General features: G+C 44.6%; 1 protein-coding gene across 2 annotated transcripts in view; it reads left to right on the plus strand.

Annotated features, from left to right (window-relative positions):
- Nucleotides 1-15,142, plus strand: part of mta2 (metastasis associated 1 family, member 2) — a 28,914-nt gene that overhangs the window by 10,127 nt on the left and 3,645 nt on the right. For both annotated transcript variants that reach the window (XM_049028680.1, XM_049028681.1), the window contains exons 2-14: nucleotides 4,816-4,883; nucleotides 5,549-5,642; nucleotides 8,847-8,964; nucleotides 9,359-9,422; nucleotides 9,551-9,668; nucleotides 9,978-10,080; nucleotides 11,004-11,103; nucleotides 11,386-11,574; nucleotides 13,111-13,185; nucleotides 13,561-13,619; nucleotides 13,959-14,059; nucleotides 14,245-14,384; nucleotides 14,769-14,997. In XM_049028680.1, coding sequence (XP_048884637.1) covers nucleotides 4,816-4,883; nucleotides 5,549-5,642; nucleotides 8,847-8,964; nucleotides 9,359-9,422; nucleotides 9,551-9,668; nucleotides 9,978-10,080; nucleotides 11,004-11,103; nucleotides 11,386-11,574; nucleotides 13,111-13,185; nucleotides 13,561-13,619; nucleotides 13,959-14,059; nucleotides 14,245-14,384; nucleotides 14,769-14,997 — 1,458 coding nt within the window. The remainder of the gene's footprint in view (nucleotides 1-4,815; nucleotides 4,884-5,548; nucleotides 5,643-8,846; nucleotides 8,965-9,358; nucleotides 9,423-9,550; nucleotides 9,669-9,977; nucleotides 10,081-11,003; nucleotides 11,104-11,385; nucleotides 11,575-13,110; nucleotides 13,186-13,560; nucleotides 13,620-13,958; nucleotides 14,060-14,244; nucleotides 14,385-14,768; nucleotides 14,998-15,142) is intronic.

The raw sequence follows: 15,142 nt of genomic DNA on the forward strand, positions 1-15,142 counted from the left end.
GAACAAAACTACAGCTCAGGACCAAGTTGTTTGTCTGTTATAAGTGAAATTCCGTTATATGCACGTCCGCTATATCCGATGCTTTTTCTGCATGTTCTTAAAGGCACACGGCCGGGCCCAGTGGACCTCGTGGACTCCGTTATAGACGATATTCTGTCATTAGCGAGTCCATTATAATGGGATTTTACTGTAATTAGTTCCCATGGTAATATTTGTGACATTTTTCTGTGGTTTACAAAAAGAAGGTTTCAGTTTATGTGATCAAATTCATTGATTAATTGAATCATAATAGAAATGAAAGGCTTTTGAAGCTCTCCCTCAATCATAATCCAATTGCCTTGCAGCTAATAATTTACACCCCAAATTCCTACATCACCACAAGATCACTTAGGATAGATCAGTGATGCTTCGTTAATCCCCATGGAGTAATTCTTTTCGCTTTACCCCATCTTGCCTTCCATGAGACAGACACATATACAGGTAAGAGCGAACTTGGGGGTCATAGTGCAGGGTCAACTAGCATGCAGCACCCCTGGAACTGGGGGTTCAGTGCATTGTATAAGGGCTCTCAGATGTGCTTGTTCTGTCAAGGCTGGGGCTCAAACAGGCGGCTTTCTGATCACTGGCACAGAGGCTGAGGCTGTGGAGCCACTCAACCCCTCTAAGGGTCTTCTGACTGGACGGAGTTGAATGCCCTGAGATAAAGACTGGGAAAAAAGGGGTGATCGCTAAACCTCTTGACATTAGAACAACACCTACACTGACTACTTTTAAACCCATTTTTCCCTTGACTTTTAATTTGCTTTTAATTTTTCGTTGTTTATAGTAGCTTTTATTTTGTTTTATTGTACATTGCTACCCTTTTATTTACAGACATGCTTATTGGTTTCTGTGCTGTACAGTAGTTTTGTCAGTAGATGTTGACATGGACATATATTCCTGGAAACTCACCCCCCATGAAAACTCATTTGAGACGACATCATCCGAGTTGTGTGCACTGCTGCGGCAAGTCTTCCTGTGGCATTTAAGGAAATTCTGACCGGGCTAAAAAAAATAGCTACAGTAATAGGGGTGTTTATCACTACTGATGTGCGACCATACTTAGTAGTGGAGGAGAGTGTGCATGAGTGGGGAAAAAATGAGATGATTTAATTCATTATGATTGCTATGATGCATTTTTATTTTGAATTTTTATTTATTTTGCATATTTTTATAATGGGCAAATAAGCATTTGTTCGGTTTTGTCATTCAGCCAGACACACTGACTTACAACCATTTCTAGTTGTGTTTGAGCTTGCAGTTTTAAGTAACTTTGAAACAAATTCTGCTTTTCTCTGCTGTACTGAAATTTCACCAAACCATGAACCCAAATGGAGGTTTGCACAGAGCAATGAATTCTGTGTGCTGTTTCACTCCTAATGTAATTGTTGCCTCCCTTTTTTGTCAAAATGCCCCAAATTCTGTTTATCTTGGTTGGATGGGGGTGTTCTTTTCTTCTCCTATATTTTCTTGGTGTGAATAGTCTAGAAGTGCCTTCTGAACATAAGAAATTTACAAACAAGAGGAGGCCATTCGGCCCATCATGCTCATTTTGGGAGAACTTAACTAATATCTCAGAGTTGTTAAAATCTTATCCAGCTCTGATTTAAAGGAATCCAGGGTTTTAGCTTGCGCTACACTAGCAGGAAGACTATTCCATACTCTAACCACTCGCTGTATAAAGAAGTGCTTCCTCAGATTCATTTTAAAATGTTCTCCCGCTAATTTCTACTTATGGCCATGGGTTTTAGTCATTAAACTAATATTAAAAGAGCAATTTGGCTGAACAGCATCCTGACCTGTTAGAATATTATGTACCTGGATCATGTCCCCCCTTAGTCTCCTTTGCTCGAGGCTAAACAGATTCAGCTCAGCTAACCTCTCCTTATAAGACATTCTTCTAAGACTAAGAATCATTCTCGTAGCCCTACATTGCATCCTTTCCTTGTCCTTCTTAAGGTATGGTAACAAAACCTGCACACAATAATCTAAGTGGGGCCTTACCAATGAATATATAATCGTAGCATCACCTCCCTTAACAAACTCCACACATCTAGAGATGTAACCTAACATCCTATTGGCCTTTTTAATTGCTTCCCCACACTGGCGAGAGTGGGACATGGAAGCATCAACATATACACTGCGGTCTTTCTCATAATCAGCTACCTTTATTTCAGTGGAACCCATAAAATATCGGTACTTTATATTTCTGCTCCCTGCATGGATTACATTACATTTTATGTTAAATTTCATCTACCAGGTATCAGCCCAGTTGCCAATTAAATCAACATCCCATTGTTGCCTCTGTGCTGCTAGATCAGTATGTGCTACACCACCCACCTTGGTGTTGTCTGAAAATATAACCAGTTTACTGTATGTATTGATGTCAATAACATTAATGTAAATTAGGAACAATAGTGGTCCTAAAATTGAACCCTGCGGTACCCCACTATGAACGCAGGCCCACTGTGACATTGTGCCTCTAATAACCACTCGCTGCTTCCTGTCTGTTAAGCAGTTTTTGATCCAAGCTTAAGCAAGAGCCGTTTGTGGGAGACAATATCAAAGGCCTCCTAGAAATCAAAGTAGATCACATCGTAGGCCTTTTTGTGATCAATTTCTCTTGTAGCTTCCTCAAAGAACTCAAGTACATTCGTTAAACAGGATCTGCCTCTCCTAAATCCATGTTGACTATCCCTCAGAATGTTATTTGAATCCAGGTAATCTACCATTCTCACTTGGATTATAGCTTCCATTACTTTCCAGTTATGCAAGTTAAACTGATTGGCCTATAGTTTGCTAGATTACTTCTATCCCCCTTTTTTGAATATGGGTGTTATATTAGCATGCTTCCAATCAGAAGGTACCACACCAGCAGATAACAATTTCTGGAATAGTAAAGTTAAAGGTTGCTAATAATATCCCTCATCTCTTTTAAAACTATAGGTAAGATGCCATCAGGGCCTGCGATTTATTTTGAGCTTAGCTAGGCTTTGTACTACATCAGCCTGGTATACACATATTGGTCATAGATGACGCTGTATTCGTAGTAAATGGTGGTAAGTTACTCATGTTCTCTACTGTGAACATCTGTGTAAAATAATCATTAAACTCATTTACTATATCAATTTCATTTTCAATTTGAAGGCCCTTACTATCCTGAAAATTAGTGATTTTGGAGTTAAAATATGGGAAGAAACTTTTAATGTCATCCTTAGCCTCCAATGCAATCTTCCTCCTGATATGACAGGGCCTGAGATCAGATCTTGCCAGCATGGTGTGTGGTTCAGGTCTGATCTGTCCTCTTTGGTGTGCATCCCTAAACGGTCATACAGTTGTGTTTTTAGAAGAGTGGGCCCAGCAAGAGCTACTGACCATGACCAAGTCGTTCCTTCTCCAAAGGATAAACCTATTCATTAGGGTTCAGGCATTGAATTGAAACTTTGATATGGCACCAGGATAGAGATAGAGAATTTTAATCAGTCCAGTCCTTTTTAATTGTCAAGTAATTAAGTCTAATCAAGCAACCGTAACAGCTCTAGTCACATCCAACATTATCCGTTTTCTGTTTGCATTGTTTTTTATTTTGTTTACTTTGCGTTTCTATATATATTATTTTGCGTCACTTTAAACAGTGTGTTGAAGTAGGTAAGACAGAATGTAGCACCACCTGTAAGAAAGACCAATGCAAGTAAAATTCAGCAAAAATATTTTTGTCTTTGGTAGAAGGCATGAATTAACTAGATCAATCTTGGGATTTTGTGAATCGATATCGAATTGTCAAAACCAGGATCGCGATTAATCATAAAATTGATATTTTTCCCACCCCTACTGCCTACTATAGTTGGATTGGAGCTGGCCCAGTGGATTTGTCGAACCTCATGATGCCCCTGCATGGTTTTTGTACCTTTGAATGCACCCTTGGTGTTAAATTGTGCCAGTACATATTAATTCTCATTAGCTAATGATGTGAAGTCATTTGTTAGCCGCCTTTTGTAAGAATTCGGTGCTCTGGGGACTCCGGTCCACTTGCCTTCATCCAAAATCAAGCACGGAATCTTCCTCTCTCAGTGCTGTGCGCACATGCTACAATAACCTTGCAGAAATCTTTATCTTTGTGGCACAGTTGACCCTGGGGCAGCCATGTGCAGTGGAGTCACTATTTTTAGGGCATTTTCATTCTCCATTTTTTGAATGAACCTTTTTGTGGCCTGTGACCTGAACCCAATTCAGCAATATGCTATGTCCGCCATCTCCTCACAAGGCATGGCCTGCACAGGACAGCTACTGGCACATTCTGTGTGAGATGTAGATGTGCATGCATGTTGCGGATGTGCAGGTATGCGGCATTCCACTGCAAATTCTCCCTCGATGGCATGTAACTGCTCTGACTGAGATCTCAAGCATTAGAACAGGGAATCCCCTGATGTCTGTCTTTTTCATATGTTTATGTGCTCTTTTGTTTTAAAGTTTCCTTATGGAACATCAAATTGAGGGAGTGTAGTAGTGAAATTCAAATCACATTGGTAATGTCCGTATTCAGTGACAGCTTTACCCACCTGGGAGGTGGCAGGATGTCAGACTACTGAAACGGCAGTGATGAAATGGTGCCTTGTGCTTCATCCAAGCTGTTGGCTGATGGAGCAGCACCTCCGGGGTGTTAGCTTGGCCTGGAGGTGGAGAGTGGACAGCCTTGGTCCATGACTGCCTAGTTGTGGAATGGTGTCTTTTACCCATTCCTTGTCTCTCTTCTCTCCCCCCCCCCCACCCCCACAGATTATGTGTACTTTGAAAACTCCTCCAGCAACCCATACCTGATTCGCCGGATAGAGGAGCTCAACAAGGTGAGTATAGCATTGTTGTGTCATTTGCAAAATATCCGTAGGGGAGTCACAGACTCAACCTCCCGGTTGGTTGATTGTGCCGAAGAACCTTAGAGCATCACTCTGACCCTGGGTTCGGGTCCACAGCCCCTCAGACCTGGGCTCCGAAGCCTCAATCCTTCATGGAGGCCAGGCCTGCTGTCTTTAACACATGGCGCTGCAGCTGTGAGGGTCACGCTCCTGCAGTGGACGGCTTGCATAACTCGGCATGTGCACTCCGTCCCCTGTGGAAGGCTTCAGCTGTCTTATGTAACCATCAAGGCAGACTAGAATGGCACAGCAGCATTGCCTGGCCTCCAAAGGCAGTGAGAGGTGAGATGGGCTTTAATGACCACCAGTGCTTTCAGTGGCTTCATCCACGGTACTTTGGCTCTGGCATCCTGGTCTGAGGGAATCCTTGCATGTTGATATAAAGGGCTGTTGACGATGAGCAGCCTTTCTAGCAGCTGGAACATAAACAGTATTAATAAACACCCGCCAGCTGCCGCATGCTGCTTTCTTAAGACGTGGATGTTTGTGTGTATATTATCCATGCTAGGGATGCATGCGACATGTTGGTTTGGAAAGCATGGACGCCTGTGGGGGGCAGCATGAGGCACGTAATGGACAACTGTATGTTTCCCTAGACGGCCAATGGCAACGTGGAAGCCAAGGTGGTGTGTCTGTTCAGACGGAGGGACATCTCAGGCAGCCTTAACACCCTCGCCGACAGCAATGCCAGTGAGTTCATCCCCGCGCCGGCCCTCTGCTGTCTGATGCACTGACTCGCTGTTCTGCTCTCTTCTGACATACACAGGTGATGCCAAAGCAGAGATTTCACCCAGCATAACTGAATCCACAGTGCAGAGAGAGAGTGCATTTTTAAAGATCTAATTTCATATCTAAGCAGTAAGGTAGTAGCGTGGAGCAGGCTTCTGCTGGGTGTGGTTCTCCATGCTGGATGGGGTGGTGTGGTGGGGGGACAGACTTAAGAGTACACCAGCAATGGAGGGAGACTAAAATCAGCACTTCCCTTTGCTGACGGAAGAGCATAAAGCAATTGCATAATTTTGTTTGTTAAAATATTACAGTGAAAGCCCAACAAAAGGCTGCCCACTGCAGCTTTGTTGGTTGGCGGTGTAAGGGGGGCAGACTTTGGCTCCGGCAGCGCTGTTCACGGGAGGTGCGCTGATGGACAGCAGAGCCCTGTGCGTGTGCCTGACTGCTGGCCGTTCCGGCAGCCGCACTCTGGCTTGGGCTTTGGCCGTGATCCCATCATGCTGGACTCACAATGGCTCGCTTGAGGCTGGTCCATACTTCTCCGCACGTGAATTAGCAAACGTGTCTGCTGGAACGTTTATGACGTGTTCGACATCATTGTGTACATCCGTGGACAAACACCTGCTGCACTCCAAATTTGTGTCGATGTAGCGGTGTACTCGAAGCTCTGGACACACTGCGTCTGATCAGTTTAGCTAGCGTCCACTTTAAATATCAACATGAATGCTTTTGATGAGCTTTAGGTTAGCGTGTAAACCCTACAGACTACGTACCAGGTAGGGCTGGGCAATATATTGGATTTTTATGATATAACGATATATTTTCATACAAGATGTATGATGAGACAATATTGTTTATCTTGATATAGTTTGTTGCTTTGAAATTATATTCATGGCGCCACCATTTCACCTATTTCTCCTCACCCTGTCTGTCTCCTATGAACTGCGCCCTGCTCCACCCCTCTCCCCTTCTGAACACAGCCCATCCCTCCCACTCACTCATTCACAAGTCCTGCATGCAACGAAAACATGGAGACAGACACAAACACAAGGCAAGCTAGCGAAGAGGAGTTTCGGGGTATTTCACCAAGCAGAATTTCTTATTTAGCCGCATAGCTTGTCAGGTTTAAGGTAGTCTGAGCAACATTTAAGTGGACGATTATATAGTCCATTTAGCCCAGATTACCATAAATCCAACAAGTTATCTGGCTAAGCAAGAAATCCTGCTTAGTGAAATATCCCCCTGGTTGGCAAAATAATATATGCCGGTTTCATCTTAACTTATGGAAACGTCCTTTGGGTACTGTGCATGCACTCAATGAAATGAAGGCCCTTTTCTCGTGCTTGGTTCTATCCTACCTTGTGTTGGAGTTATGGCTTTTTTCTGCGTTTTCAATGTTCATACATTTTTAATATTTTATTAAATACATTGATCGCACTTTAGTTTCAGCATCACGCTGATTTACTATGCTGCATGTCGAAATACCTGACATGTTTTAACACTTAATCTTATAAGGTATTTCAGCCTCACAATGTATGCTTACATTACATTAGTTTGTGTTTTTTAGACAAGTAAAATTATTTTTTGGATTATCCACTTTCAGTTTCAGCCCATAAAAATTACAATAACATTTTCGGTAAGGTAGCACCGATCGATAGATATATCTGTCAAAATGCAGTAAGGTAGGACAAATCGACATTGTTGAGCCATTTCTTCATGTACATGTACAGCTGCCTCTAAATAAAAGTGCCCGTGTGACATTGAGGACATTTGGCTCCGACTTGGAACAGTCTATTTGTTATTACTTTATGGGAAAACAATATTGAGGTATATATCGTATATCACGGTTCAGCTAAAAATATCGAGATATGATTGTCGGTCCATATCACCCAGTCCTAGTACCAGGTAATAAAACATGGTTACATAAATGGAAATGCGTGTGCATGCTTGTCTCGAACTGGAAATCTTACGCCAACCAGCTGACCAAAGGTGGCCCTGTGATCTGGCTCTGAAACATAGAAAAACAGACTCAAACCTAACTACTCTGGAATATCAGAATAATAATTCATATTATTATTATAAAAAATATCAAAGCGGCTTCACCCGAGGAAAAAATGAACGTTTCCGTGTAGACATACACAGAGTGTATATGCGATTAGTGCTCCTGTATGAACCAGCCTTCAGAGTGTTTGCTGCCCCCCCCCCCCCCCCCCCTCTTAATTTTTTTCTTCCCATTTTCCCTTCAGCTTCCCCGCTTCTGATTGCTTGTTTCCTCCTCTGCTGCCTTGGCGCTGTCCTGTTATACAAGACCTGGGTTTCTCCCCCCCCCCCCCCCCCCCCCCATGAAGCATGCTGCTCTCTTCTTATCCTCTCGCCCTCACACACCGCCTGGAACAAAAGGCTCTTAGTGTGTCCAGCTATGCCACGACAAACACAGCGCACTTGGATTTGCCTTTGTGAAGGAGTGTGTGTGTGTGTGTGTGCGCGTGTGTGTGCATGTATGCGCGTGCCCCTGTGCTCCTGTGTGTGCCTGGTGTGTGTATATCCCTGTGTCAGTCTGCGCTCGCTTGTGTGTGTATGTGTGTTTTATTTCCTAGTAGGGGGTGTATAATTTGGGGGATGGGCACTTTAGGTTTAGTGTACAGGGGTTTCCTGCTGAGTCTTGCAGGAGCTGACTGGCCAATGGGTGTGGGGGCAGGAGGGGTTAACAAAGAGGTGTGGCCTGAAATCCCTCCCCCTCCATCAGGGTTTCCTGTGGCTGAGTGCAGGGGCGGAGTCCACAGGCAGAGTCCCATAATTACACTTCCTACATGTCACTGCTCCATTTCCTGGCACTTTCGCTTACTGTATGTGTGTGTGTGCCAGTTTCAGCAAAAAAAAATTTGAAAGGATTGAGCAGAAGATTTGGCCCCTTATAATTAATCATAAATTACATTTATGCATGTATCACCATCACTGTAACTGAACCACAGGCTCATGCAGTGACTTTACTGGCATGTAAAAACTGAACAGTTAATCCACCAGTGACCTCCTTCAGTCCTTTAACACTGCTAACGACAAGGGCTTTGGCACATGTGATGTTTTGGATGTTTTGGACCACTTGATCTGACGTTTGAAATAATACTTCCGGGGAGGGGTCTGATTTGTTACATTTTTCTCTCACAGGAGACTTTGAGGAAGAGTCAAAGCAGCCTTCCCTTTCTGAGCAGCAGAAACATCAGCTGAAGCACAGGGAGCTCTTCCTCTCACGGCAATTCGAGTCACTTCCTGCGACTCACATACGGTGCGGCCTTCTTCATATCACAACGCGGCAGTCACAGGGCTTGGCCCCAACACCACAGATTGGCACATTGCTGCCAGCTGCATTTGGTGGTGGAGAGACCTGTTTTCATGTTGTCTAGAAATCTGCATTCGTTTGTGTTTTCTTCTCCCTAATACTTTGGTTTTGAAATTGCTGGGTGCACAGAGCTGCATCTTGCATTTATGATCAGATGTGGGCTCTGCGATGCTGCTGAAGATACTTTGTGCAACTGTAGCTGTAACGAGACATGATTGAAAGTACAGCACTCTACCAGCCATGATCTGAACAGGCTTGAGTTGTGTGACGCCGATTGATCTAGCCCTCCGTCAATCTCCTCCTCTGATCTGCCTCTCCTTCCTGTGCTTGCTCTCTGCAGGGGTAAATGCAATGTTACCCTCCTCAATGAAACGGATGTGCTGACTGGCTACCTCGAGAAAGAGGTGAGATGCTGCTGGAAACCCATCCTGTTCCCCCCGCTGGGGCTTCATGCTCTGCTTTACCACAGACAGGCAACTCTACCGCTCTAAGATCGTATGTTTACTCCTGTTCATCTCCCATTCTGTCCCAGGACTATTTCTTCTACTCTCTGGTGTTTGACCCAGTCCAGAAGACTCTATTGGCAGACCAAGGCGAGATCCGGGTCGGCTCCAAGTACCAGGCTGAGATTCCTGACAAGCTCGCCGATGGTGAGCGTGAATGGCTGTACGATGTCACCTCTGACCTTTTTTAGTCACCTGCAACACTTTTATTTCAGTTTTCTGTCTCAGGGCAAACGTGTTCAATAGGCTCTTTATAAAGGCGATGAAACAGCTGCAGCATAGACGAGATTAATCACTGCCTGCTCTAGTTGTCCTGCCATAGCTTGCTGTGGAGAAGCACGTGGAGTGTGTGTAGCAGCCAGCTGTGGGAAAGGCAGAGTCAGCTGCCCCAGACAGAGCCTCCAGGGAGCTTGTGGTGGCTGTCTGACCACATGTCTGTCTTCTCCTGCTGTGCAGGGGACTTGGATGACCGTGTGCAGGAGAAACTGGAGACAAAGGTGTGGGACCCAGACAACCAGTTAAAGGATCAGCAGATCGACCAATTCCTGGTAGTGGCACGGTACGTTGGCCTTGCTAAATCCTGTCCTCTTAGGAGAAATACTGGCTGGAGGTCCTATGGTCAGCTGCTGGGTGGATGTGGAGCCTGTTAAGGAGGGCTAGCTGGTTCTCAGAATTAAAGCTTCCCAGTGACGGGAAGGGGCTGATCAAAGCCTGAAAGGACACTGTACTGTTCTGTGTACTGGACTGTGAAGGACTGATGAGCCGGGTCTCTGCAGGAGCACTTGCCATATGCTCTGCGGTCACTGCACGTCCAAGTCCAGTAGGGGCTGTCACTGCTCGGCAATCATAATTATCATAATTATTGTTGTTTTATTGTTGTTATTATTCTTGTTGTTGTTTTGTTATTGTTATTATTATTATTATTAGTAGTAGTAGTATTATTAGTATTATTATTATCATCTAGCCTGACTCAAAGCTGTTAAGTGATTTTTGTTTACAATATTTAAATACCATAATGGAAATTTGAATGCTGAGAGTATAGGTTATGGTACCACAGGTGTGCTACCACCAGCTAGATACTGTTTGGACTAGTTCTGCATGCAAAATGGCTAATCTGCACTAGTCGGTTGACTACAAAATGCCCTGTCTAGCCGTCACTGGTGTCTTTTGGCCCGTTGTGGTCAGTTACATTTGCTGCTGTTGCCATCTCCTGGATGACGACGGCATTACACGCCTTCTTGACAGAACAGATCGATGTTTCTTTGATGGTCCTTTGACATTTTTGCAGAGCTTTGCACTGAGACCCATTCTTAATCCCCTGAAATCCTGTGGCCTTTCGAGTCGAGATCGTGGCCAGGCTGTGCAGCAGGTCACTGGGCTTGGGGGTGGAAACCTTGGTGCTGTACTCATGCTGTGCAGTATGTAGGCCTGTAGTGGATGTGCAGATGGTAATGTGTGTGTGTGTGGGGTGGGGGGGTGCAGGGCAGTGGGGACCTTCGCCCGTGCCCTGGACTGCAGCAGCTCCATCCGACAGCCCAGCCTGCACATGAGCGCTGCAGCCGCCTCGCGAGACATCACGCTGGTGAGATGGATACCGCTGCTGCATTCATCTCCTCTGCAGATTATACAGCAAGTAGACTGGGGAGCACACGCCTTCACCGCTTTATATGGTGGTTCCAAGTCCCCTTAGTCTTAGCCTTAAATAGTGCTAATACAGTGACGCTTTGGGAAGCGTCCAACTAGGCTGGGTTTTTAATTGCATTTTAATCTAGTGGGGAAAAGTTGAGAAAAGTAGCTAAATATGTTGTGTCAGTCAGTAATGCCAAGCCAAAGTGGCTCAGTACTGCCCATGCCCACGTTCCAGTTTCACGCCATGGACACCCTGCAGAAGAACGAGTACGACCTGGCACGTGCCATGTCCACGCTGGTGCCCCAGGGCGGCCCAGTGCTGTGTCGGGATGAGATGGAAGAATGGAGCGCCTCCGAGGCCATGCTGTTCGAAGAAGCGCTGGAGAAGTACGGCAAGGATTTCAACGACATACGCCAGGATTTTGTGAGTGTCTCACCAAGGAAGCATTAAGCCGTGGGGAGTGGGGGGGGGGGGGGGGGGGGGGGGGAGCTCTAGGTAACATGATGCTTGAAGGACTCTAGGAAACTTGACAAAGGAAGTCACTTTCATTGAATCAATATCATGATGATTAAATTAGGTTACATGTCAGTAGGACTGTCAGTATTGATTACATTAACATTTTGAATAATCTACCAATTAATTTGCTTGATTTAATCGAGTAATATATGATACATATGGCAATTGGTGCGAGGCAGGAACCGACCCTGGGTGGGCTGCCAGTTCACCTCAGGGTGCACAGTGACTCACACATGCGGTTAACGGGTCACCGAAAGATATTTGTCGTCTTCTGTATGGAAATATTTTGTATTCCATAGAGCAGATTTTGTGCTAGAGCAAGGGATTTGTTGGCTCTGCAACAACACTAATTTATTATTTACTTGGCTGTAGTTTATTTTGGATACATATTCATTTTTTTTGTTTTATAGCCTAAATATTGCAATATTTGTCAGAAAATGTCAAGTATAATGTCATAATATGTTCATATATATATACATACATACACACACACGCACAACTATCAGATATATGTGGTTTTTAATATATGCTTATTATGTGCCATATTTTGTATGTGATGGGACTAGCCTTCATTTTGGCTGCAATTACTTGAGATGCAGGATTCATGGAAAGTAAACTGAGCTAAATATTTTAAGTCAAAATGATGAGAAAGGCGGCCCAGGCTACTCTAAGAGGCTGTACGGTACATAGCTAGTAGTTGTCTCTGGCTACCCTTGCATGAATTCGGTGAATACGTGGACGTCGTCTTTTTAAGATGTTGTGTTGAGTCATGCTGCTGTGAAGTGACATTGAAGTTCTGCGATGATTACATTGTCATTCACTTTTAACATGAAGTGTTCATACACAGCTGCGGCTTTCATTCTCTTTTTATTTATGCTCTATGCTTGGTCTTCTGCCATGTCGCAAAATAATTGAGAAGGCAAATTTTAATCAATGCTTAAAAATAAGTAAATAATCAAGTGATCCAGTTTAATCAAGTAATCCTGACAGCTCTAAATGTTGGTACAGACACTCCTCTACTTACGAACTTTCAGACATACGAATGGAGAGGACCGTAGGTCAAAATTGTGTTCCTTGGGCTCCTGTTTTCCATCTGCAATTTTTTTTTTCTATGCGCCAGTTCCACCTAGTACGACTTCTGGCTGCTACTCCTGCCGCGCAGCAGCGTAGCGTTCGTACTCCCAGCATACTAGTTCTTGCATATACCCTTAAAAAGATGTTGAATAAGGACTTGCAAACATTTGAAGTTACGAACGGCCGTTCGGAAAGTAACTCATTTGTAAGTAGAGGAGCATCTGTATTTTATAGTTATGGCATCACCTGTAGGCAAAACAGGCAAAAACAGTAAGATAACCTACATGTGTTGTTGATGCTTGCTGACAGTGTCAGGGTGGGGTGCTTCTCAGTTTAGGGTAACACATCATGTTTGAATATCCCTGACAGCTGCCCTGGAAATCGCTGGCCAGTGTCGTTCAATTCTACTACATGTGGAAAACTACGGACCGCTACATTCAGCAGGTGAGCTCTCTACCTAACATATACACAGGCTCATTTGCTCTGCTGATTTATATGACAGCTCTGACACATTGTCTCATTCACAATATAACACATTAGTACATTACTTGTCAGTTTGAATTAACCGATGTTTAGCTCAACAGAAAACTGCTGTGCTGTGTCTTTGAGGCCAAGGGAAGCTTAACCGTGAAGTGAATGTAGTGTCACTGATCGGCTGTACTCTGTCCTCACAGCTGATTGTAACTTTCAAAGAAATGCTCGTTTTTCTTCTCTTGAGCTGTATTTGGCCTCTCCATAACAGAATGCCTGATGCACTGTCAAGCTTGTTATATTTACAACTTGCTAATAGTTAGTTGTTCTGTCTTTCTCTGTGTTCAGAAAAGGCTGAAAGCAGCAGAAGCAGACAGCAAACTGAAACAGGTTTACATCCCAACCTAGTAAGTGTCCTCTTGGGTGACGTTTTGTTCTAACTATTAGTCCGATTGTTCATCAGTCATGAACCTGTGTTCACTTGTCAGGTTCTCTGTTTGTGTAAACATTCTTGTCTTGCATCTCACCCTGAGTGTCTATCTTGTATGAGTACGTGTTCTTCAGGCATTGTTCAGTTGGTCATGGCATACTCTGCTGGGTAGAATGTTGCAGCTCACACACGCCTTTAATAAAAATGCTTGGACAGAAACTGCAGTGTCGTGTAAATGTTCTACACTGTGTCATCGTATTATCTGTAGTGTAGAATTGTGAAGTGTCACTGTTATTTACCTATTCCTCTTTACCAGTACCAAGCCCAACCCGAACCAGATCATGGCCCCAGGCAACAAGCCTGGCATGAATGGAGCAGCAGGCTTTCAGAAAGGGCTCAGCTGCGAGAGCTGCCACAGTGAGTATCGCTCTCCAGACGTGCAACACCTGGGGCATGAACATGGCAGCATGAACAGCTGCCTTATTAAATGAGGTAGACCTACTGTGAAATTTCACACACAGTACATTGCTGACTGGAATCCTGTGGTGTGTTGGTACTTGATAACTGGGGCTTTTGTCACCCTGCTCTCGTACGTCCTGCAGCTGCTCAGTCACCACAGTGGTATGCCTGGGGCCCCCCCAACATGCAGTGCCGACTGTGCGCATCATGCTGGATTTACTGGAAGAAGTATGGAGGTCTGAAAACCCCCACACAGCTAGAGGGCGCCACAAGAGCAAGTTCGGTACGTATGGCATTACCAGTTTTGTGGCAGTTTAGCTATTGCACTCTAGCTACATAGAGCTCTTTATAGTCTGGTGGAGAAGGGGTCATATTCTTTATATTTAAAGAATTGCAGGTCTCATTTTTTCTAAACAACTTAATGCCCAACAAATTTTATCATTACCAATCTATTGCCAAAGTTTGTCATCGGGCACCAATATATTTTGGGTGGTCTCTGGTAGGGCCGCATGATTCTGGATAAAATATATTTCATTCTTTATTAGCTAATTATTGCACTGCTGTAGTTAGATGCAGTGTGGAGCCATGTCGGACACTGCTGTAGTTAGATGCAGTGTGGCTAGGTGCACTTCTCCTGATTCAGATTTTCACTTCCCCTCTTCCCAAGGATGCCGCCCCCCGAGTTCATATGACCCGCCAGGAAGTGCAAGGCATGTCTCCCTTCACCAGTAGCGCCGGCAGGGCCAAACTGCTGGCCAAAAACCGCCAGACCTTCATCCTGCAGACCACCAAGCTAACCAGAATCGCCCGTCGGGTGTGCCAGGACATCCTACAGCCTCGCCGTGCTGCCCGCCGCCCCTACGCCTCCATCAATGCCAATGCCGTCAAGGCAGAGTGTAAGTTATACACTTCCCGTTACCAGGATATGACGATGCTTAAAGTGGTTGATGGCATGGGGGTGTGACTACAGTAAAAGTTGTGGACCTGAGGGAGGAAGGCAACAGTACGTTATAAATGTTTGGGTGGGCAGACTACTGACCC

The sequence above is a fragment of the Brienomyrus brachyistius genome, chromosome 10, assembly GCF_023856365.1.
Source record: "Brienomyrus brachyistius isolate T26 chromosome 10, BBRACH_0.4, whole genome shotgun sequence".
Lineage (NCBI taxonomy): Eukaryota > Metazoa > Chordata > Actinopteri > Osteoglossiformes > Mormyridae > Brienomyrus > Brienomyrus brachyistius.